Source organism: Chaetura pelagica, unplaced genomic scaffold (assembly GCF_000747805.2).
Source record: "Chaetura pelagica isolate M959 unplaced genomic scaffold, ChaPel_1.0 scaffold57, whole genome shotgun sequence".
Lineage (NCBI taxonomy): Eukaryota > Metazoa > Chordata > Aves > Apodiformes > Apodidae > Chaetura > Chaetura pelagica.
In genome coordinates, this window is record NW_009954217.1 from 946873 (window position 1) to 972628 (window position 25756).

General features: G+C 38.2%; 1 protein-coding gene across 1 annotated transcript in view; it reads right to left on the minus strand.

The window, feature by feature from the left end:
* Positions 1-25756, minus strand: part of GRM8 (glutamate receptor, metabotropic 8) — a 339426-nt gene that overhangs the window by 3675 nt on the left and 309995 nt on the right. Inside the window, exon 9 of the mRNA XM_010003390.1 lies at positions 3589-3835. Coding sequence (XP_010001692.1) covers positions 3589-3835 — 247 coding nt within the window. The remainder of the gene's footprint in view (positions 1-3588; positions 3836-25756) is intronic.

Below are 25756 nucleotides of genomic sequence, written 5' to 3' on the forward strand. Positions count from 1 at the left end.
GCTGCCAAAGCCCCGGTCCCAAAGTCCCGGAGCCGCTTCTCTCGGGGGGGGGGCGACCTGCGCTTGGAGTGCCCCCAGCTTCTTTGCTACCCAGCTCATCCTACCTGCACTGCCGTGGTGAGACAATTCCGGCTACCCCAGCTTATAGGGGAAAATATAATCCAGCCATTCGGGCATACCCCTCCCCTCTCCTTCCAGCACTTGAATAAGATGTGTAACTAAGGTGTACCCATATATGTTTAATGTGTTATAACCACTCCTTTTGAACCTCCTGCCCCAAATTGCTTTGTTTTCCCCACAATAAACCTTGCTGTTGTTAGAAATTTAGTAAGCACTGAGCGAGTTATTCACTCAAAAAAGTCGGGACATAAGTTCCTGTATCCTCTGTGTGAGGCGATACCCACGTGTGGATCTCTCAGCAAATCCTGATAAGTTAATACACTCCAATAAGGAGATATAATAGGTCACGGATCGTGACAATATTTGATACTTAAATAGTTTTGACAGAATTAATCTAGGACTGATCAAGAAACAAACAAACAAAAATATTCTCTTGAGTTCTGTGTGTTGTTACTTCAAAAATTATAGCACAGGAAGTCAGTGTAGACAACAGTTCAAAATGTATTAAATCTAATCTCATCTGCAATGTTTGGTTTTTTTTTTCTTGATAAATATTGCAAGTGTCTTTATAGTTCACTGTAATAAGCCTACAGTTCCTGTTTGGGGATCTGAAAGCTTCAGCAGCTGGTGTCCTACTCTTCAAGACTGTTAGCATTCCAGAGTAGTAACATGAACCACATTTGGCAAGCATAGATGGCCAGAAAAAGTAACAGATTTGGCTCAAAATGTTTCTGGGAATGAACACTCTTTTCTAGCTCGTTACTGCATTGGCGTTGGAATGAGAGAAGAAGAAAAAGACTTAAATAAAATGGGATATAAAACAATTTAACATTATTCTAATCTGACCTATATGCATTTGAAGTACTTGTCATAGTTATGCCCTCTGTAATTCCATCTGGATTACTTTGTTTCATCCTGTTTCCCACACACAAATTGTTTTCCACTGAATATGAAGTATTTCCACAAAAAAACCCCAACAAAACCCCATAAAACAACATGACTGTATTAATGCAAGGAACAACATTGACTAAAGTCTGTTGCGTGGAACAGGATGAACCAGACAGAGCAGAGATGCCTCTGCACTGGAAGCAAAAGGAATTTCCTGACCATCTTATTTCTTGTCAGTTACAAGCATTGCTATCACTACCAATATTTGTGCTTGGGAAATGGTGGGAAAATCTTACTACTCACTTCTGGTATACCAGGAATAGCTTAGATATTTGTGCTCAGCTTCATATACTATCACTGAAAAGACAGACCTACCTCACATGGAGTCAGTGCAAGAAGAAATTTAGCAATGTTGAGAGGCTGTTAATACCGACCTAGTGAAAAGGAGTATCATGGCACTGTTTTCTGATAATTTACAGGAACCTCCAAAAGTTTTGACAATAACTGTTTTGGCAGGAAAGAGGGAGGCTGATCAAATGTTACAGAACCATTTTGGGAAGAGATAAACCCACCCTGAGGCCAAGAGCACAATTATACAGGGACAGCTCTCTGGAGTGCAGATGACTTGACTCTGAATTTTTGCCTATGAAGCATTTTGATGCTTGGATCAAAGCCTAGTCAGGATATACTCCTGGGGAGCTCAGAATGTTATAGATGCGCTACTGTTAAAATCATGTTTAGAGCACAGCAACTAAGAAATACCCTGCATACATCACACTACTGAAGAAGCAGAGTTGTTTCCAATAGCAGCTGTTTCCATGGATTATGCATAATCATAGTCCAAGGAATACCAGACACAGCATTTCTTAATTAGGTACAGTAAATAAACATCAGATACCCCAAGACTTTCTTATTAACACTCTCTCTCACCCTGCTGTGGAATCTCACCTTTCACCTTTCCTTGGAAGTTTATAATTTTGTAAATGCAGCAAAATCCACCTCCTGATGCCTTCTGAATTTTCTTTTGGTGACTTCTGAAAATTTGACAAATTATTGTGTTCTTAATATTTCTATGCTATTATTTGATCCTCAAGGAATTTAATTGCCTTTCTCCTTTTTTCCTTTGTTATATATCATAATTTGAAACTGTATAAACCCAATGTTCAGTCATGGAGATTTACACATTTTGAAGGGTCATGACTTTTTCAAGTTATTTGGTTTGCACTCAGTATCCTCCATGCATCAGCAACTATATTATGGTAAACCTACGGACTGTTTTTATATAGTTTTCAGTCTGGCAAATTCTGATTGAATTCAGTGGCAGGTTGCAATTTTCTGAAATAAATAGTATGTTTTTCATCATCCTCACTACAGACTTGTCTGAATGTGCTCAAGCAAGATAGTACTATTTAATCTCCCATCAACATACTCAAAAAGTAATAAAAAAATTTAAAAACACCCACATTTGCATTAAAATGACTGAAAAAAAATCTTTACTGTAACAGCTCCTGTCCATGTCCATACCATGTGACCTCTAACTCTTCGATAGAAACAGATTCTCCATTACTGCTAAGCTCTGGGGATATAGTTACTGGCAATAATAATAACAACAAAAATAACAACAATAACAATAACAGCAATAATAACAATATTAATAGCAGCTATTGTTATTAATGATAACAATAATAATAGCAGCTATTATTAATAATAATATGATAATAACAATGATAATAGCAGCTATTGTTGTTATTATTATTATTATTATTATTACATCAAATTTGTAAGATTGTATGTCATGTGGTGGAATGGAAGCTATGACCTCTGTTCTCTCCAATATCAGAGTAATTTAGAGATGCAACAAGATGCAATAATTTTTCTGACATGGGAAAGAACTTCTTATCACTAACCCATGATATGTCAGAACATGTAATGTTTAAACTATCTCTGAATTACCACAATTTTGTGTCAAGATGAGTAAGACCAAAACAAAAACCTGGAGGGGAAGGGCTACTCTGGGAAGCCTTTGTATTCATTAATTGTGATAAATGAACAAGGCAACAAATATTGAGTCAAGGTAGAAAGCATTATTTTCACTCCCATATCTAACTGCAAAATAAAAACAGTATTAAGTGTGTTGTGGTTTTTTTTGTGTGTGTGGTTTCTTTTTGTAGTTGTTGTTGTTTTGTTTTGTTGGTTTTTTTTCCCAACAGCCTTTGAGTTTTTAATGTACAAGGATGACTATAAATACATCTCATTAACTGTCAGGACATACCATGACTGGCCCAGCAATGCACAACATATCAAATTAGCAGTAACTAAAATGGGTCATTATAAAATGATGTTGCTTTCCAAAATCTGCTTGTGCTTGCTACTTTTTTTTTTTAACTATCCTCCTGTGAAAACAACTGTAGGCATTCCAGCATTCAGTAGTACATTAATTCTGACACATCTCTGGATTCATGCAGAATAAGCAACAAAAAGAATAAAATTTATTATTAAAAGAAAGTGAATTCTTCTGAACGTACATCTATTAAGAAATGCTGCCACTCTTGGCCATGGAAAAGTCTACAGATGACTTACTGTTTGTTTCAAGACTTTCACAGAGTTCAGTTTTGACCTCGCCATTTGGTCTGTCATTTCCTTTTTGGGTCAGTTTGCTTTGCATTGTGGCAGCTGTCACTACAGCCTTGAAGCTCCGCTTCCGTTTTTGAACATTCTGCTCTGGATGAAAAATTATAATATAAACCTTGGGCATGTACAGCATGCCCAGAGACACAGAAGCACTTAAACTCATGGAGACAGTAAGTGTTGTTGTCTGGATGTACATCTGGGGAAGGAAAGAAACAATAACATATAAATAATTTATATATATTAATTCGTTGGTTTAATATAAGAAGGAAAATAAATTATTTAACTTTAAAATACTAGGTAGAAAGGGAAACAATAACACACTTCTCTTTCCATACATATGTCAGAAGTACCCTTGACTTTGGTTGACTTCAGTTATAATCAAGTATAGGTGTTTCATGGGCCTTTTTAATCTTAAGAGAAGGTGATAGAAACATATTTCTTAAAATTTATTCTCATAAAAGTAATCAAGACGTTGTAGCAACCACATTTTCAGAAAACAAACAAATATGTCTGCACAGCAAAAAAGGAATGGCAATAGGATTAGCCTTGTGTCATCTGCTTCAGTACACAGAAACCTCTACAACAATAATCCATGTGGTGATTCAGTAGCGTGTGCAGCATGGTTCATCCAGCAGTATGCATACTGCAGAATCTAATGAAATCTATTTCTACTATATACTCTTTGAGTTTCAAACTTGGAAAGAAAATAGTTTCTCTGTACTGAAGATTGAATACTCTTGAGGTTGTTGGAGTACTTTTTTTGTTGGGTATTTTTTAACATTTCCACCTTAGTGTTGAATTCTAGTTGCCATGCTTTGTTGGCACATGATAAGCAAATGATTATGTCACAGTCCTAAATAGGAAATCAGAAAATCAGGGAACTATGAAATCAGATCCTCAGGTCCTCAAAAGGACCTCAGTCCCCTACAGACAATACAAAGAAAAAAAAAAAGACATTTCTGAGAGACATTGTCTATTGTTTGTTATCACATAAAAAAGAAAGCAACTCCAGTCTTCCATAGTCCCATAAAAGAAAATTACAGTGATCACAAGAACAACAGAGAGAAGTTTCTATTAGGAAAAGTATCCAGATAGCATATTGAAAGTACTGATTGAAGTTCTACTCAACATTTATTTAATCTTAGGAAATTATATGTCGTTAGACATTTTATGAGACAGCCATTTTAATTTACATTTCTGTGTGGTTTCCTAAACTGAGCAGGAAATCTCTCCTTAGTCGTTACACTGAAAACGATACTGAGGTAAAACTTGCTCATTGCCTTGGCAGAGGATTCACTGACCTGGTTGTCAGTCATGATTTTAAGCAGTGGCCAATACTCTCACATCAACCTGGAGATAAGGTAGTAAGTCTGCCTGCAATGTCAGCTTAATAATAATAATGTCAGTTCTTACTAAGTGCCCTTGGGTAACTTGGCCCATGGCAGAAAAAGGGAGCTGTAGTAAACTGGTGTTCAGTCATTATTATAGTTGAACATTTTTAAATGTCTTTCAGCTTACAGTTTTTCCATTAGGTAATTTCTCCTTAGAGATCACAAATAAACTGTGCTCTCACTTAGAGAAATGTTAAGTGAGAAATGTGATGAATGTATTTTGGAAGCATGGACTCTTGCTCTGAACCAATGGAACACAGAACTGCCAAATATTACCATAAAATGAGGGACAGCTCAATCTACTCTTTAAGAAAAGATTGATAATGCTTCAAAACTTGTAAGAAGCTGAACCTGCTTCCAAGGACAGCACCAGACTGAAAAGACAATGAGAATTTCCTGTTGTGTTCAGGAAAGCTACAGGAGAAACACTTTTCATTTCAAGACAATACATCATGAAATACACACAATACAGTCTTTTCTTACATCAGTGAAATAATTCCATTCCTTTCAATCTCAAAAATGACAATGATGTGCTGGAAAGCAAAGCATGAACAGTTCTAATGAAAACCTCACATGGTTATGTTAATAAGCAGTTGTTTTCAGACATCTGTGGAAGGATCTCTGTGGAAAACGCATATTCACATGAAAAAAACACCAGACACATCCATTTCTTTCTGAACCAAACTGGCAGATCTCCAAATAAACTGGTATAGTAGTGGCTTCTAGGTTTAAGCATTGCAGTAAGTGGTGTCCAAAAGTTGACTTGGTTCCTAAAGAGGCATATATTTCCTAATGGAGTTTGCAAAACTGAAATCAATGCAAGTAATGCCTTTAACAAAAAGCATTGTATATGAAAATTCCAATAAACATAAACATCTTTTTTTGAAGCCTTACCATTTTATAAAGTCGAACTCATGCCAGTTACGTGGCTAGATGAGTCTCATCTGCAGAATCTGTAACAATGTCTGGCATTGAAATACATATTTTTAAAATCTTTATCAAGTACCCAGCCTGTAAGGTTTTTCTTGGTCTTTCATGGTTCAGTATAATAATTTAAAAATTAAAAAAAAGGATAAAGAGCCTCTGAATGTTACAGGGTAAAATACATAAATTCATGTAATGGTATTAGTCATGTTAGCAACAAGTAAGTGCATTATGCTAGATCTCAATGATCTTTTTTTGTGTGTGTGTGATAAGAAGTGTCAAGATCTTGCAAATACGAAGGAGAAACAATTTCTGCCTGAAGGTTTATATTCAAGTAAGTTCATGGGTGAATCAGCTAAATCTGATTATGCATTCAATGAAATATATATATATTTCAATGCACTTAGTGCAGGTATTTTGCATGAACTATATAATTACATCTAACGTATTTTCTGTGTACTTACTTGAAATGACCAGAACAACAGCCTATTTTAAAAAATCCAAATCACTGCTAGTTTCATGTAGCCGATTCCAGTTCATATGCAGTGGAATTTATTTCTAATGATTAATCTATTTTTGAACCAGACATTATATTCTTCCTTATATATAGCCTGGATCTAACTTCTTTTATTTTAAAACCATCATCCCTTTTTCTATGGCAACAGGCCCTACAGTCTTTTAAATCATTGTCTGTAAACTCAGAGTCTTTATAGGACAGGAACAACCCCAGTCTCTAACCCTTCCCATCTTTGGAATACACTTTCTTGCAGTATAATGATGCACAATCTAGTAAACAGGATGACATACACTTCATTTGACTTTTATCTGACTCTTCCCTTGTTTTAACCCAGACAAGAGGACAGTGTTGTCTTATGGCTCTGCATTCTGGGTATTTTTATTATTCTGCGACCATAACTACTTGTAACTTTTACAGAATTAACCGCTCTAAAAATCAAGGGGCAACAGAAGTAGTTCAGCTTAAGATATGAGGTCTGAATATTTTTTCATGTGTCTCCCAGTGGTAGTTTACTCTAAATTACAGTAGAAAAAAGGTCCCTTTCTCACAATGATTCATAATTACACAGAAATGAATTTCAGCAGTCCTCACACTAAAATCCCTTCTGAACTACAAACTTGTTGTCCAATACAGCCTTACTCAGATGTAACAAAGACTGCTATATCTATTCTCCTTGTTCTTGACAGTCAGAAGATATGACAGAAAACTAAAATCATGGCAGCACAAGAAAAATAATTATCTTTATATTATGGGAAAGCTTGAGGCCCTTCCTGTCTCAAACCCCTGCCCCAACCCCACACCTCAACTGATGCAGGAATTCTTATGTACTGTTTTCCACCTCAACACTCAACAAAGGACCCCTCAAAACAGACTGCATCTCATGCAGATTATGTAGACCACCACCTGGACACATGATCTCTGTGTCTCACTAATGATCTGGGCCGTCTCCTGATCAGAATGATTCTGCAGGCTTTTTTATATCACAGAATCACAGAACGTTAGGCATTGGAAGAGACCTTTGGAGATCATCGAGTCCAACCCCCCCTGCCAGAACAGAACCACCTAGGGCAGGTCACACAGAAATGCATTCAGTCTCTCAGTTTTCTCTTCTCAAGACTAAACAGTCCCAGTTCTCAGCCTTTCCTCTTAAGGCAGGTGTTCCAGTCCCTCAATCATTCTTGTAGCTCTCTGTTGGACTCTCCCAAGCATAGAATCATAGAATCATAGAATCCTAGGGGTTGGAAGGGATCTTGAAAGATCATCTAGTCCAACCCCCCTGCCAGAGCAGGGTCACCTAGAGTACATCACACAGGAACTCATCCAGGTGGGTTTTGAATGTCTCCAACGAAGGAGACTCCACAACCTCCCTGGGCAGCCTGTTCCAGTGCTCTGTCACTCTCACAGTAAAAAAAAAATTTCGGATATTCACCTTGAACCTCCTATGCTCCAATTTGCACCCATTACCCCTTGTCCTATCACTGGTCATCACTGAAAAGAGCCTAACTCCATCTCCCTGACACTCACTCTTTACATATTTGTAAACATTGATGAGGTCACCCCTCAGTCTCTTTTTCTCCAAGCTAAAGAGACCCAGCTCCCTCAGCCTTTCCTCATAAGGGAGATGTTCCACTCCCTTAATCATCTTTGTAGCTCTGCGCTGGACTCTTTCAAGCATATCCCTGTCCCTCTTGAACTGGGGATCCCAGAACTGGATACACTACTCCACATGTGGTATCACTAGGGCAGAGTAAATGGGAAGGATAATCTCCCTTGCCCTACTGGACACACTGTTCTTAATGCACCCCAGGATACCATTTGCCTTTTTGGCCACAAGGACACATTGCTGTCCCACGGATAACTTGCTGTCCATCTGGACTCCAAGGTCATTCTCCATAGAGCTGCTTTCTAGCAGGTAAACCCCTAATCTGTATTGGTGAATGGTGTTATTCCTCCCCAGGTGCAGGACTATACAGTTATAATATGAAACTCTGTTTAACATTTATCTTTAAAACCAAAACATTAAGCAACACATCCCAGAGTTAAGTATTTTCTTTGTCCTCGTTTTTGCAATAATCTCCACTGTTTTTGCTTCTCAGAAAAAAGTCCTGTGATAGACCAAATTTTATTTTATTTTAGTCACATTCAAAAAATACCAAGGCACCAAAATGTGACAGATTCTATTACCACTTGAATAATGCCCTTTGAATCAGTAAATAAATGGATTTTAAGAATGCCTCAGCATCTAAAATAAATAATGGCTGTTTGGATGTTAAGGGATTCTCTATCTTCTACCATTGATTCTAGGACTATGTATCTTTTTCTTTCTATCTTGACACTTAAAACGTGACATAGGAAATACTTGGGCACCAAAAAAAAATATTTTAGAAAAGCACAGGTACTCTGATGGCTTCGTCAGTTTTGAAGTACTTAAAACTGAACTGGCTCCTAAGTAACCTCAAAAATTTCTAAGCACCAAAGCAGGTACATGCACCAAATTGTCCCACTGTAGGTAGCTACAGTGACTACCTCTAAGCTAGGCTTTACTGCTTAGAATTGAAATATCTCCCAGATCCCCAGGAGTGTCCCATCAGTTTGGTGCTGGCAGAGGCAATGCCATGCACACAGCATGTGCAACATCGTTTTCATTAGAGAAAAAATAATACTGGATATGTCACAACTTTTGTTCAAATTGCTTCCCCTACTTTCACACATATTATATTCTGACTCTCTCCAGAATTGCTGCTTTTCTCACACTCATTTTTCTTTTCTATACAGTTTTAATAGGTCACATAGAAGTTACCCCCCACCCAGCCTGTTCTCTATTATGATTTTCATAGTATATCCTGGATAGGTGGGAGATACGGCTGTTGTGTTTTCCTGAGTGAATTTAATTTAAGTTTTCCAATTTGGTACAACTTCTCTAACCGCTGGTCATTGTAAGACAGAAGATTAATAACTCCAGCAGTTAGTGAAGTGCAAAACTACAGGGAAAGCTTGACACATCTCAAGCTATCAGGCTGCTTACAGTGGCTCCAACTCAGCTATTTGCACTCCAAAGAGAACTAGATGTTTAAAATGACACAGCTGATGTGATGTCTATTATTAGCCAATTCTAATAAATTTTCCTTTTAGAAGTGTCTTTGTCTGCAGGCTAATGAAACAGCCTCAATACCAAACATGGGAGTCTGAACCATCCTGCTGAGACAGATATACCCAGATAGACACCCTTGAATGTGTCCCACACTGCCACTAACAGAGCAAAAGATTGAGTTATGACTTAATTTTTCCCTTATTCTTGTTACCAAATACTTTATGTCGCTTATGTGAATCTTCTCAGCTCCTTCCGCTAGTTTCATTTTTTAAGGCCAGAAATGCAGCAACCTTCGTATGCCACAAGGGCTTTTCCTCTCATTTCCTGCTGCCATTCTTACCTTCACTTTGAGCTGTTTGAAGCCTTTACCAGATGATTTATAGCCAGAAGATAAATAATACATCACACAATAAAGATACATGCTACCTATCCACATGCATGCCACAGACTGGAGAAGACAGCAAAACAGAACAGTCCCTCTCCATTTGTGGTGGAGACAGCACGAGTCTTTTTAGTCTCAATAGAACACTGAAAGTGTTCATAGCCATCCTCCCTCTGCTGTAGAATCCAGAGGGCCTAGAAAAAGACAGTCCCTTTCTTCTGTTAAAGCCATGCCTGTGCCGTAACACCAAAATTGCCTTTGTATGTGATACTGCTTGCTAAAGAGTTGACTGGGTGACAACACTTGTGTTTCACAGCTGTGTTGACAAATCAGAAAGAAACACCATGCAATGGATTCCATACTAAAAATCAACATGGAAAAAGCTCACTGCAGGCAAATACATTTGAAACCAGAAGAGTATAAACAGGAAGATAACAATGCTGGTAAAGTGCCAATAACTAACAAAAGGATCCATGCTTCTCTGCAGAAACTCCATCCCCATTAGCTTACACCTACAGATTTTGTTTGCTTTCAGTGCACAAAATAATTTTTTGTCTGGACCTGAAAAAACAAAATTCATCATTTCTTGAAGAAAAACATTACAGATTTATGTTAGTTATTGGTTTGCTCAGAGAACAGGATAATTTTCCAGGTATAAGACAAACATCATGGAATGAGTCTTCTTCAAAGAATTGTTCAGTTAAAAAAAAAATGGGAAACTACTCAACATATATATTTTTAATCTTTTTAAAAGGATTCCTTACCAAACTACCAATTAAAATGAAGCTTTGAGAGAAAAGTCAAAGCCTTTTCACAAACATGAAAGAACAACATACATTAGGTTATTATCTCCAGCAGTAAACCCAGGCTGTAATACTGTACATTGCAGAGAAAACTAAGAAAACAAATCCTCTTTATTTTTATCTGTACATTTTAGTTGTTTTCAGAAACTTTAAGAGAAATGAAAGATCTAACAACTGATTTCAAATTAAACATGTGCCAGCTTTAAAAAGTATGAACTCCCATTAAAGCTTTGATGTGAGAGGAGCTATAAATGCTTGTAGCCTTGGTAGGATGTGTATTTAGCTGCATTTCAGAATGTTCAAATTTGACCTTTCCAGCAGTATCTATAAGTATTCCCTTTATATCAATAAATTATTTCATGCAAAAAAATGAATGGCTTTACTAGGTGATGTTTGTTTGGTTTTTTTAACATTGCATTTATAATTTTAGGGTAAGTAGGTACAGATAACTCAGAGTTGTCAACTGCTTATTGGAAATGGTATGTTCCGCAACTGCACATTCCGAAGCATCATAGAATGGTTAAGGTTGGAAGGGACCTTAAAGATCATCAGGATCCAACCTCCCTGTTACAAGCAGGGACACTTCACACTAGACCAGGCTGCACAAAGCCTCATCCAACCTGGCCTTAAACACTTCCAGGGAGGTGACATCCACAGCCCCTCTAAGCAACCTATCCCAGTGCCTTACAACCCCCATGGTGAGGAATTTCTTCTTGATGTCTAACCTAAATATCCCCTCTTTCAGTTTAAAACCATTATCCCTTGTCCTATCAGTTCTTTTTCTGGTGAAAAGCCCCTCCCTAGCTTTCCTGTAGGCTTCTTCAGGTTCTGGAAGGCCTCTATCATGTCTCCCTGGAGCCTTCTCTTCTCCAGGCTGAACAAGCCTAACCCTCTCAGGCTGTCTCCATAGCAGAGGTGTTCCAGCCCTTTGATCATCTTCATAGCCCTTCTCTGGACCCTTTCCAAGAGGTTCATGTCTTTCCTGTGCGGAGGGGCCCAGAGCTGTAGGCAGTATTCCAGGTGCAGTCTTGAAACAAAGAAAGTTCACCCAACAGTCTAAGCACTGTTAAGTCAGTATTCTTCATTCACAGTGCCAGACACACAGGGGATCGCTCCTCCAAACATGTGGGCACCTTACAGCGTAAGGGGAGAGAGATATACACTGCTGGTACTTAATTATGTGTAATATTTCTAAGAAACAGTTTACATATTCATTAATCTCCCAATAAATCATTTACATAAGTGTCCACCCATTATTGCACGCGTCTTAAGTCCATTAGGGTCTCCTGGGGATTGTTTACTTCATCCTTGAGTCTTCCTCACAGGAACCTTTGGCCAAGTTCTGTCTCTTCTCTTGTTTATCCTTTACCTTTGCTGACTCTGAAGTAGAACTGGTTACAGCAGACATCCCTAGTAGCAGTTGAAAGAAGCTCTTTCTTCTTCAAGGACCCTTGTATTTCTTCCCTAAAACCACAGATAAGCTCACACAAAAGGCTTTTACAACTCACTAGCAGTAGGCCCAGGTGAGAGATTTACGCCCTACAAGCAGTTAACTATTTGAAGTCAGAGTTTGGTTAATGCTCTGTTTCAGTCTCACCAGAGTAGAGGGGTAGAATCACCTCCCTCACCCTGCTGGCTATACTATATAATATTCATTCATCCATCCATCCAAGCATTTTCCAGTGATTTCTCAAAACCCGATTTTACCACTGAGGCACAGTAAGACAGCTGTATCCCAAACAAAGGCAATTCCTGAAACTCAGGTGATGGGAATTTGAAGGCATTCACTTCACCAAGCTTTGGAAATATGTCATTTGGGGACAATTTCTTTTTGGAACAGTAGTGGTTGTCCAACCCTGTGCATTTCTTCCTCTCATTTCCTAATATGACAGGATTCCTTTGACACAATAGAGGGTATGAGGATACCATTTCAATTTATCAAATAATAAGAGGAACAGTTGATCTCTAGGGCCAGGGAACACCTAATATAAACCTAATGCTCTAACACTGTACCTGTATAGCACATGATGAAGCAACACTATGGCATAGACCTAACACTAGGACTTTACTACCTGCATCATTAAACTGCTAGAGCACTCTTGATGTGAGTGGGCCTGGGCCTGGACCAACCCATACTCTCCCAAACCCTCTCCAGGAGTTTTACCACAGTTTGGATTATTCTCACTACGTAATGTTGATACCTTCATGCTGCTCTTGCTAAGAGGTTAAGAGATTTTAATATTATAAATACAGCAACACTGTGACAAGTGGCTTCAGAACCTGTGAATATTCTTGACAATGTGTTCTTACTATTTTATATAGAACCCAAGAGGACAACATCGGAGACATCCACGCAGACCAGGAGATGAACTGATTGAGAGCAGCTCTACAGAGAAGAACTTGGAGGTATCAGTGGATGAAAATGTGGATGAGCAATGTGCACTTGCAGCCAGAAATCCAACCATAACCTGGGCTGCATCAAAAGAAGCGTGGCCAGCAGGTTTAGGTGTTTCACCTCTTTTATTCTGCTTTCATGAGACCCTCATCTGGAGTACTGTGTCCAGTTCTGGGATCCCCAGTACAAGAACACTGTACTTGTTAGAGTGTGTCCAGAGAAGGGCCACAAAAATGAGCAGCAGGATGGAGCACCTCTGAACAAAGGCTGAAAGAGTTGGTGTTGTTCAACCAAGAGTAGAGAAGGCTCCAGGGAAATCTTATTGTGGCCATTCAATATATAAAGGGGGTTTATAAGTGAGACAGAAAGATACTTTTTACCAACATCTGTAGTGACAGGACAAGGGACAACAGGTTTAAACTTGAAGAGTGTAGATTTAGATTGGATATAAGGATAACACTTCTTATAATGAGGGTGGTGAGACACTGGAACACGTTGCCCAGAGAAGTTGTGGATAACTCCTTCCTGGAAGTGTTAAAAGTCAAGCTGGATGTTGAAGATGTCCCTGACCATGTCAGGCAGTGTTGGACTAGATGGACTAGACATTTAAACTAGTGATGGACTAGACATTTAAACATCCCTTCCAACCCAAACTATTCTACGATTCATAGAAACATAGTACTTTCTCAACATGGTAGACATTAATACAAGTTGTAGATTCTATTGGCAAATAGAAAGTAGTTCTTATGTAACACATTAATTGAATCTTCAACATAATGTAAAAGCAGGATTTTTATGGTATATTATGTTATACATTAAATCTTCTTGCAGGCAAAATGCCAAGCAAGGAATTTATTCTTAATTTAATTAAAATCTTAACAGCCAAATCAAAACTGTAGCAAATATTATTATTAAACCGGTTACAACTATACTAGCTTTTATTGTTTAAATTAATTAATTATTACAGGAAAATAATGTAGCTAAATGGTGGAGTTCAGGATCCTGTGTGGAAGGAACAGAATACCCAGCAGGACCAGAACCCTGGACTTCCACAGGGCAAACTTTGGCCTCCTCAATCAACTGTTAAGGGAAATCCCATGGGACAGGGTGTTAGAAGGTAAAGGAGCTCAAGATAGCTGGTCAATATTCAAGGACCACTTCTTGCAAGCACAGGATCAGAGCATCCCAATGGTCAGGAAATCTAGTAAGGGAGCTAGGAGACCTGCATGGTTAAAAAAGGAACTGCTGGGCAAACTTAAGTGGAAAAGGAAAATCTACAGATCATGGAAGGAGGGGCTGGTCACTTGGGAGGAATATAGGACTGTTGTCAGAGGATGTAGGAGGCCTCCTTGGAACTTAACCTTGCAAGTCAGGTTAAGGATAATAGAAAGGGCTTTTTCAAATACATAGCTAACAAAACTAACACTAGAGGCAATATTGGCCCACTGATGAATGAGGTGGGAGCCCTGGTGACAGAGGATATAAAGAAGGCAGAGGTGCTGAATGCCTTCTTTGCCTCTGTCTTTACTCCTGCAGGATTTCCCCATGAGCCCCAGATTCATATAGCCCCAGAAGAAGTCAAGATAGAGGAAGAGTTTGACATCAGGGGCAGGTATGATGCCAGGGGCTATGTAGTCTTTGTTTGGCTAATTGATGAGATCAGCCATTACAAAGGAGGAGGCTGAGTCAACTGGCACCACAGGATTAGTTCCTTGGGTGGAGCTTCCGATCCTAGGAAGTAGCTTGAGACTGGCACTCCTTGTCTTGTCCTGCAAAGTCGGTGGTTTCCATATCAAGGGCTGGTTATCACTGGATATTCTGCTCCCAGTGCCAGCTGTAGAACTCCTTTGTCTCCAGTCTCAGCATGTCCCACACTAAACTCCCCAGTTCTCAGGTACTCCTTGCAGGAGGGGGTTGGGTGGGTTGCTGAGACATCTCTTTAGTCCATCAGCAAGTGTTGTTCAACTCTCAGATGCCACAAGACAGACAACAGATATCCTGAGTGCCAAAGCCCATCATTTATCTCTTGGATTGTTCGAGACAAGCACTGTACATCCTGAATGCCACACTCCCCCATCCCACTGCAGGAGAGTGAGCAAGTGGTCTGTGATGCTGAGCTACCTGCTCAGGCTAAACCACACTGCTGTCTTTTTATAGTCTCTAATTGCTAGAACTGGCTGACCTGTCATCTTTCCCTTTCCGCTTTTATTCGAGATAATCTTAGTTATCTAGTATCAGCCCCAAAAGCAAGCTGAAATGTAGTATTTATAGCATTCCATGTTTATCATTGCATAATGAATGCTAGGGATTATGAATTGCCCCTCAGTTCAAGAAGGACAGGGAAGTGCTTGAAAGAGTCCAGCACAGAACTACAAAGATGATGAAGGGAGTGGAACATCTTCCTTATGAGGAAAGGCTGAGGGAGCTGGGTCTCTTTAGCTTGGAGAAAAGGAGACTGAGGGGTGACCTCATCAATGATTACAAATATGTAAGAGGTGAGTGTCGGGGAGATGGAGTTAAGCTTTTCTCAGTGATGACCAGTGATAGGACAAGGGGTAATGGGTGCAAACTGGAGCATAGGAGGTTCAAGGTTAATATCTGAAAACAAATTTTTACTGTGAGAGTGACAGAGCACTGGAACAGGCTGCCCAGGGAGGTTGTGGAGTCTCCTTCACTGGAGACATTCAAATCCCACCTGGATGTGTTCCTGTGTGATGTACTCTAGGTGACCCTGCTCTGGCAGGGGGGTTGGACTAGATGATCTTTCAAGGTCCCTTCCAACCCCTAGGATTCTAGGGTACTATGATAAATCAGTTATACATTAATTTCTGAGTGCCAGTTCCTTTTCTCCAGTGGTACACGCCCTGTTCATGCTTGTCTGGTTCCCCAAGACAACAGGTTCAGCCTTTTGCAAGAATAAGAGTGGAAAGCAAAGTTATGTTGAGTTGTCAGCACCCCAAGTTTTTTACCAGGAGAAGTTGCACAATTTTGATGGCCAGTGTCCCTCCTTTTAGTCTTGGGTCCAGCTGAGGTTACTTATACAGATTTTCTAACACTGTGTGCTTATTTGCTCTTTATAAAAATGCATTCCCACCTACAATGTCTATCTCCACCCATTAACTGCTTGTTAATTGAAATTAAGTCCCAGTTACTTGGTTACTGAGTGGCTTCACAGGTTTGTTAGATCATTGCCATACACACTATTCATTGAGCTAAGCTGAAACAAGTCAGGAAGTAGCATCCAGACTGCTAGACAGTTGTTATCATGTTTAACAAAAGCTCAGGATACAAGCCAAAATATATCTCAAATCATACCAACAAGTCAATACAATGTCTGTAGCCTTTTCCTAGTAACAAAAAAACCATATTTATTAAGCTATAGCTGGGTACTCTGTACAACGGTGAATTTCAACCTTTTTTCCAATGTTATTTAGTAAAAAATATTTCTTTATTAAAGATTTTCAGATATTTTCTACCAGAGATACAGTCCAGTCTTTAAATCACTTTCATATTCCTTTCAGATACTCAGAAAATTGAAACCCTCTTTGGTCAAATACATTCTGATTCAACTTAGATCAATTCATCTAGATAACATGCAGCATAATTTAGAGAATAGATTTATTTTTCCACATATAATTTTTAAGAAAAAAAATAATTATGTAAGGTGTTTATTATTAATTCAGTCTTCAGGATCTGCTTTGAATGTAGCTTGTATTTGCCCTGTGGCCAAATCAAATAGCAAACATGGCAGGTGGACAGTTATTCAAAATAAATTCATGTAGAATGGCACATCTTCAATTATAATCAATTTGAAAATATGGGACCTGACATTTTGGAACATGTAAAACTTGAGGAGTCAGTTAACAATTCCAAAATTGTAATTTTCATATGTATAATAATCTGGTGATGAAAAAGGTAAAGAAACAAAGCTGCCTTACAGAGTAATAAGGAAAGATGTTACCAGGCAAAAGAAAAGAAGTATGGCTTGGATTTAATTCATAGTCCAGGTTTAAAATAAAAAGTAAATGGCTTGCCATAACACAGAGAGACCATTGTTGTTGACCGACACCTTCTTACAATTGGAATATATTGCTGAGTAGAAAGCATTTTTTTCTTGTCTAGATTTGAAATTTGTAGAGTATTAGAAGCCTGTTTTTTTTAAATTATCAATATTGACTGAAGGTCTATTTCTTATATCCACAAAACACAGAAAAAATGTTAAGCTTAATTGCTGGTTTATGATACTATTAACTGTAATTTTTAATTTCTGTTTTCTGAAGTCTTTTAAATATGCATTACACCTGAGCTAAAGAGATAACCATGCTCTAGAAATACTATAAAACCACCTCTAGCTCTATTATAATTAACTTGCTACTAGGTTTAGTTTTAAAATGAGTTTGTTTATTTATTTAGTGCACATGGCTTAAGTGTCAGAGTTCAAGTAGCTGATAGAGACAAATATTAAGTTAAGTACACTTGTTGAGAAGGTAATTTTACTTAGCATCTTCAAGCAGGGCATAATTAAGTTATTCTGTCATACAAAATGATGGAGGCTTAAATAAGTAACAGCTGGTTACCCCAATGGCTGTACAATTGCAGGGCAGCCTTTGGCAGGAAAAGCTGTGCAAACACAACCAATACATTATGCTAATGGGAATAATGTAATGAGTATGGAAGCAGCTAAAATTGAATGACAAAAAGAAAAACAAACAATCAAACAACTCCCTTCAGCCCTTAGCATGCATTTCAATTGCAATTTGTGAACAGAAATCTAACAATGGCTGTACTCCAGTACTGGCCTTATCTGGAAATGTCTGCTGAGCTCACTCCTTATGTCAGAATAGGTTTAGTGACAGCAGGATGAATCCACTAGTGGATCCACTGAAGTTGCTCCCTTGACTTCAGTGAATTTACACGGAACTGCTCCAAGTAGTGAACTGACCAAAACATATAAAATAATAAAAATATGTTTTTCATTTATTTTCTGATATTTTAGAAAAAAAAAATTAATCTGCCATATAAGTGGCTAAAATGAAACTTAAAAATATTTCTCCCTGTTACTAGTTGTTAATAATTTCTAAAGGCTTCACTTGAATGTTTACTTGCCTTTGTTTCACTCTTATTTTTATTTTTTTCTTGCTCTGTAATTTGTTCTGATACTGCTCCAATAAAGTTTTTCTTACAGATTTAATTAATTGTAGAAAGAACATGGAAACATGGAAAGAAAATATCTGACTTGATACTTGCCAGGGATCCAGGAACCTGGATCAGTATCATATCACAACATCTCTCAACCTCCAAGATAATGACAGAAATTTTATTACCAATGTGTTTACTTACACCAGAATTCAGCAAGAAAACCACAGAGTGGTTTTAATGTGGTTTAGCTAACTATTCCCAAAGCTCCTAATTTGTCTTTGAAGTTTCTCTGTGACCCACTGACTCCTCTCAGTTTCTTCAGCAGGTAACCAAATATTGATAGCATAGACCTGATACAAACACTGTTTTTATTTTATGTGACAACTTGGATAACCTTTAAATTTCTTCTTTGTCTGCCTGAAAGATTCTCAGGGCAAGGTAAGATTTTGCTGACTCCCACAGAAATGTGCAGTATGAAGGTATCTTAAGAGCACCATCCCTGAGGAATCTCAGAAGACCTCAGAAGAGCAACAAGGCAGAGCAGTGAGGATTTATTTACCTTCCCTAACAATCTGCACCCCAAGCTTACAAGCAAATACTCTTCCTACTTTTCACCTTCTTTTTGCTCTTCCTGTGTACAGGGTGAATCTCACTTCTTGGAACTATTCTTTCACTTTATTTATGCATTTATTTACTCAACTGCATCCCTCTCTGGTGAGGTTTCAATTAGTTTTTCTCAAATAATATAGTGTAGTTCTTGAACCATTCTTATATATAATTATTTACAATTATTTCTGTATTTGCACCCTCATCAGCTGCAGTGTCATCTATAGGCAAAAATGAATCTTTACTAGATTTAATATGATGATGTCTCCATTGAACCTCTGCTTTCATCTGTCATTTCTAACTTTCAAGAATTTTAATTCTGAAATAAATGTAATTTATTTAATTCTGAAATAAAATTAAAAAACAAACACTAATATATTTACTTTTCTGGGGGCAATGCCAGAAGGTAGGAACTTTTGTGTAGAAGGTATGCAGCAACAGATGTATCTAAATTGCACTGCAGAGCCAGCACTAAGGTGGGCTTGTGACAGATTCAGGGATGATTCTATTATGCCTTGGCTAATAATATCCAGGGGAACAAAAGGTGATCCAAACATTTACGCTACTCTCCCAAATGCAGTTAATCATACAAGGTGAATTTGACACACTGTGATGTTCACGTATCTGTCTGCTCTTGCTATAGGAACACTATACAGAGAAAACGAGCCAGTGCACTTCCTGTATAGTCACTGTTACCACCTGCCACAAGAGAATAAGAGATTTGTTGTTAGCCTGAAAAGGTATTGTCTACAAAGACAGAAAACACTTCGATTCAAGCAGAATGTGAGGTATAGCTACCAAGAGATTTTAGTTGCCTACAGTTCTAATTTGAACTCTAAACCTGATAGTGTGTGGGCCTGAGCCATGACAAGATGATATAAAACAATCTCTTACCTTTTAAACAGCTGCAGTACTGTTTGATCTACTGTGATATTCAATGATGTTAGCACTACTGCTGAGAGGGAAATCACTTGTCTCTCATGAGAGCATTCTCAGTGCAAAAAATAGTTTTTGTCTCAGATGACTAACTTTTTTTCTCAAAATGAAAATCTACAAAAGTGTACAGAAATTCAAATCAATTCAACTGAATAATTTGGTTTATTCTTTCCAAAAACATTTTGCTTCATTTATAAGTACAGTTAGCTCAGGTTGGAAAGGATCTCAGGTCTGTAGTCCAAGATTCTCCTCAAAGCAGAGTAAGTTGTGCAGTCAGACTGGGTGTCTCAGGTCTTTATCCAGTCAGGTCTTGGAAGCCCCCAAGAATGAAGAGAGACTGCACAGCCTCTCAGGGCAATCCATTGAACTCAAGTATCTTCTGAGGGGAAAATGATCTTCCTTTTATCCAGTCTGAATGTTTTTCAATTAAACTTATGCCCATGGTTTCTTGCTTTCCTACCACAACCCACTGTGAAGACTCTGGTTCCATTCTCTTTGTGACCTCTGTGTAGGCACTAGGGGCTGCTGTTCAGTCTGTCCAAAGCTATCTCTGCTCCATGCTAAATAAGCCCAGCTTCATCGTCTTCTCACAGAGTATGTGCTCCAGCCACCAACCATCATGGTGGTCTTGTGCTGAATTTGCTACAGTTTATTGATTTGTGTCTTGTACTGAGAAGTCAGTATTTCAGATGTGAGCTAATAAGAACTAGGTAGAGGGATAATTCCTTCCCTCAATCTATCTATCTGCTTCTATCAATATAGGCCAGGAGGCAGTTGGGCTTGTTTACAACCTGTTTGCATGGCACTTTTAGCTCATGTTCAGTTTGCTATGTGCTAGGCCTCCATGGCCTTCTCTATAGGGCTGCTTGTGCTGGCTTGGTTCTGGCAGGGTCTTGGCAGCAGGGAAGGGGCCCCGGGAGTGGCTCCTGTAAGAAGCTACTAAAATCTCCCCCAGCTCAGGTGGCCAAGGTTGGGTCATTAGAAAGACAACAGATATCCCTCTGCAATTAACATATGAAGCAACTGATACAAAGACCTGAGGAGAGAGCAAGCAGGGGAGAACTTCCTGTGTTGGAGAGGTGAAAGGGTAAAGATTCCAAAGTTGCTAAGGAAGAAGAGGAAAGAGGTGCCAGAACAGAAGTTTCCCTGCAACCTATGGTGGGATGGCAGATTGTCCCCCTGCATTCATGGAGAAATGTGGTGGAACATTCCTTGAAGGCACCAGGAAGGGGAATGTGGACTTGGTGCCAGTGGACTTGGATCATGCAGGCATGGAGGACCCCAGACCAGGGGAGGTGACTGTTCCTGAAGCAGCCCATGACTCTGTGGGAAGCCCATGCTGCTGCTGACCTCGTGGAAAGGATTCATGAAGGAAAGGGTCGTGGAGGACTCTCTCCCATGGGAGAAGGGGAGGACTGTAAGGAATCCTTCTCACTGCGGAGGAAGAAGTGGCAGGAAGCAACAGGCTGTGAACTTACTCTAAACCACATCCCCTGTCCCCCTGTGCTGCTGGGGGAAAGAAGGGAGAAAAATCAGGAGCAAAGTAATTTGGGCCTGGGAAGAAGGGAGAGGTGGGGGTAAGGCATTTAAGCACTGCTCTGTTGGCTTTTTTTGTCTGTGTCCTGTGTGCATTTGATTAGTGTTAAATTAAATTATTATTCTTTTTCCCCAAGTTGAGTCTGTTTTGCCTGTGACATTAATTGGCGAGTGAACCCTCCTTGCCCTTTGTCTTGATCTACAAGCTTCTAGTTGGCCTTTATCCTCCCCAGAGTGTGTGTGGGGGGTGAGGGGATGGTGAATGAGCGGTCATGTGTCTGGTTCTTTGTTGTTGTGTTAGGCCTAAACCACAACACTGCTCCACAGCCAGTCAGATTCCAGCCTATATCATTGCTAAGGCTCTACCTTTCCATGTGTCAAGCTTTGAATTTGCCCTTGTTGAGTTTTGAGATTCCCATTGGCCCATTACTCCTCTTAGCCTGTTGATGATGTTTAGCATATCAACTATTAACCCCTGTTTTGGTACCATCTACAAACTTCATTAAAATTTATATCATTGCCTCCTATTGGTCATTGGTAAAGATGTTAAACATGACACATCCCCAAAAAGACCCCTAGTTACTGGCCTCTAGGTAGAGTATGACCTATAACTGTCTGAGCCCCATCATCCAATCTGACCCTTACCTATTTGGTTGTGCATCCAACCAGACTGTCATATCCTAATATGGGTACGAAAACACCTTGGGACACAATGCCAAAAGCTTTACTAAAAATCAATGTGAATGAGGTTCTGAGTTCTCCTCTTATCCACAAACCCAGATGTCCCATCACAGAAGGCAAATAGTTTGGCCAGGCATATTGACTTTTCCCAGTAACATTCTCCTTCTTGGTCTGCCCATAAATGTGTTCAAAGAGGGCTTGCTCCATGAATTTCCCAGGCACCAAAGAGTGACACACCTGCATATATACCTAGATCTTCTTCATCTTTTAAAGTTGTTCTTAAAATTGAGTACTAGCAAGGTACTTAGAGGAAAATGGGGGAAGAAATGTGTCAGCACAAACCATATAATAGCAGTAGTGATAATTAGAAGGTGTTACACCAGAAGTCCTATAGTAGCAATAATTAAAAAGTGTTGCTAAATTACCTGTAATAAAAATTGAGAAGCATTACTGAACTATCTAATGATTTTATTAATATTTTATCTTTTTTTGTCTCTGTGGTATACTCTTGACATCTTGACCTCTCTTGTTCTGTCTTCTTGAACTAAATAAAGAGGACTGAGACAAGGATCATATTTTAATTTGCTTTAATGTGCTCAAATTTGCACATTCTGGATATTACCTAAATAATAATAATTCCACAAATTAGTATTCAAAGTGAAATTATAAAATACAGTGAAACCTGTGTAAAGCACATAGATTGAGATCAGTTCAATTAATAGTCTGTATATTATACAACATATTTTACTTGACTATACAAATTAAAGGGTTCTATTCCTAAGTGCATATAATATTATATTATTATATTTATTAATATATTGTTAAGATAAAGTAAAGCCTTTTATTCAGTACTGTTTCCAGTACAGGTTTCAAAGCCAACCCAGAATTCAACAGATTGCCTATTTTTAAGATTATGCCAATGTTTTAAACAGAAAGTCCCTTTGGTTTACATTCCCATATATTCAGATTGTTGCACATCTGCTGTAATGATTAAATAGGACATTCTATCTCTGGAGGAGAACCAGCTCAATTAAGTGAAAGAATTGAAAGGTAGTTTTCCTTCCCCTTCTTAAAAATAAATTTTTAAAATTTCTTCTTTTGTTTCTACTTTAAAACTCTAATAAATACTTGTTACTGTAAAACAAAATGACATGTAACAGTTGCATACCAAAAGGAACATGGTCACACAATTGCTAGTCAAAAAATACTGGGTTTTTGTCATTAAAAAAATTAAGAACCATCACTAGACTTGTTAGTTATGGTTCCAATGCACCTAAATAAAGGGACCAACACTTACTGTTCTTTTAAACTAATGAGATGATCTATTTACTTCCTTTTCCTTTAACATGATTCAATATGGTGGAACACAGTCTGCAGCCTGCAGAATAGTGGCCAGATAAAAGAGCCAACTTTGTCGGTTCCCTTAACTGCTTTATTGGCCTATTCCAAATTAAAAGCTCTATCTTGCCAGATCACCCAGTTTTTCAATGCAAAATTTAATGCTTGTCTAAACTAAAAAGCCTCTGTCACTAGCCAATCTGCTGGGACTGTTGTGTCAAAGCCCTTTGATGTATGCCAAGAAGAGATGCTCTCCTGCCAGCAGTTACATCACCTCACTGAACGACAGATGCAAAACTAACATTAGCTTTCCTCTATTGGCATAACCACATGTTGGGGTTTTGCCAGAGCAACTATGTTAGTCAGCTTAGGTATGCAAGTGTGGGCTTTGTTTTTGTTTCCACTCTCCTATCTTTGTTGGCAAGTCTTTGTAGATATGGCCTAAGAATGTTACTATTAGTGATCACAATGGCAGATGACAATTACTTCCATCTATAAAATATGTGACTTACTAAAATGTACCCATAGATTTTTAAAGTATCCTTGTAAAACACAGACTTCTGTTTGACTTGGTTAGAAACAAACAGATCATCAGAAATGTTTCTTCTAGCTGTTTGACAAGAAACTTCAAAAAATAGTAGTTTCTATCTGAAGTTTTTTTCTGTTAGAATATTCACAAATGTATTCTGCCATGGAGAGGTTGTATCTTATAATTTCTTATAAGATGAAGTTCACACAACAATTATTCTTCTCTTTTCTAGCTGTTCATGTAGGACCTCCAGTTCTGAATAAATGTTGGTTGAAACTATTTCTTAATTATTATTATTTTTTTAAAATTTTGAATGGAATTAAGATGATCAGAGATGGTTATAAGTAAACTTTAAGTACTTCTGTTATACAACTGCATATACTGTCCATACTTTATTTTTTTTTTCTGGCAGAACTCTTCAATCCTTATTGAAGCCTGACAGATTTTACTGTATTTCCTTCTATGATTCCTATAAACCTGGAGAAGTAATATTGTTGTTGCTGTTGTTGAATCAGTGGTTAGTACATCTGGCCTGAATTGCAGACATCTACAATATTTGTTTTCTGAAAGGAAGGGAATGTTTATTTCATGCTTTGCAAATCAATATGAATAGCAAACAAAGAATAAAAATGGTGCAATAAGATGTATGTTGTTATTTTATTCCTTATTTAGTTTTATAACTGTATCAATAATCTGGCCTGGAATAGGAACAATCCAGTCAAATTTAGCACACCATTGGTTTTATGTAAAAGTAGTTTATGTAAATTGTATTTGTGACAGGTTATAACACTATGAGGAAATAATTTGGATGGAAGTAATAGATGACCTATGACAACTCTACCTAAAATACATTACAGGTGTAACACAGCTAATAAACCCATCATGTTCCATCTATTGAGCTTCACTAAGAGGCAAAATAACATACAGTGGATGATAAAACAAGGAAACTTTGTTATTTACCAGCTACACAAATTCTTTAATAGCCAGAAGTTATCCTAACCAGTTTCCCTGCTGAGCCTTTTAGAATAAAACTAGCACAGGTCACCTCATTTGTTTTCCTGTGTTTCCTCTTTTACCTTTATCTCTGAAATTGTTTCTAGATTTTAATTACCTGACAGGTCTTGTACATTACTGATATAGTATCCTGCCTTTACTGCCTTCCCTGATTGGATGACCTGTTTTTTTCCAATGGAAGCATTGAACAAAATAATTATTAATGCCCTGAGATGATGGAGGTGAAGGCTAAGAGTACTTCAGAATGAAGGATGTCATAGGAGAAAGTATATATAGGAATAAATAATTTCTTGTCTTTCCCCACAGCATATCCACCCCCATCTTCCCCAACAACATTTTTTGCTTTTTGCATGAGGTTTATTTTTAGATGTAAATATGAACTCTAGAGTTTATATTAGCTGTGTTCCTCTCTTCAAAAGGCAAAAAAGGAGAGTGAAATCTGAATCATGCTTTCACTCCTTGGATATGTGCTAAGGCACATTTGAGGGCTACAAAGTTTCCATGGGGAATCTGCCCTCAAATCATGAACTACTGTATCATACTGTTGAAGAAACAGGTGGTATACAATCTTCCTCACAAGTAATTGTTGCTCATATATACATGACCCTTGCTATTTCTCATGTTATGCTGTGTTGTATATATTTTGCTTGACAAATGTAGCTATATATATTTTGCAGTAATCTCCTTTTCTTATCCTTATTACTGATACCCTTCTTCCACTTCCACGAAAATGCAAAATTTACAAAAAAATAGGTATGTCAAAGCCTGTTTAGTCTCCATGTACATGCTCCAAGCCAAAATACACTTTTTGTAGATCTAAGAGAAATGTGAGAAA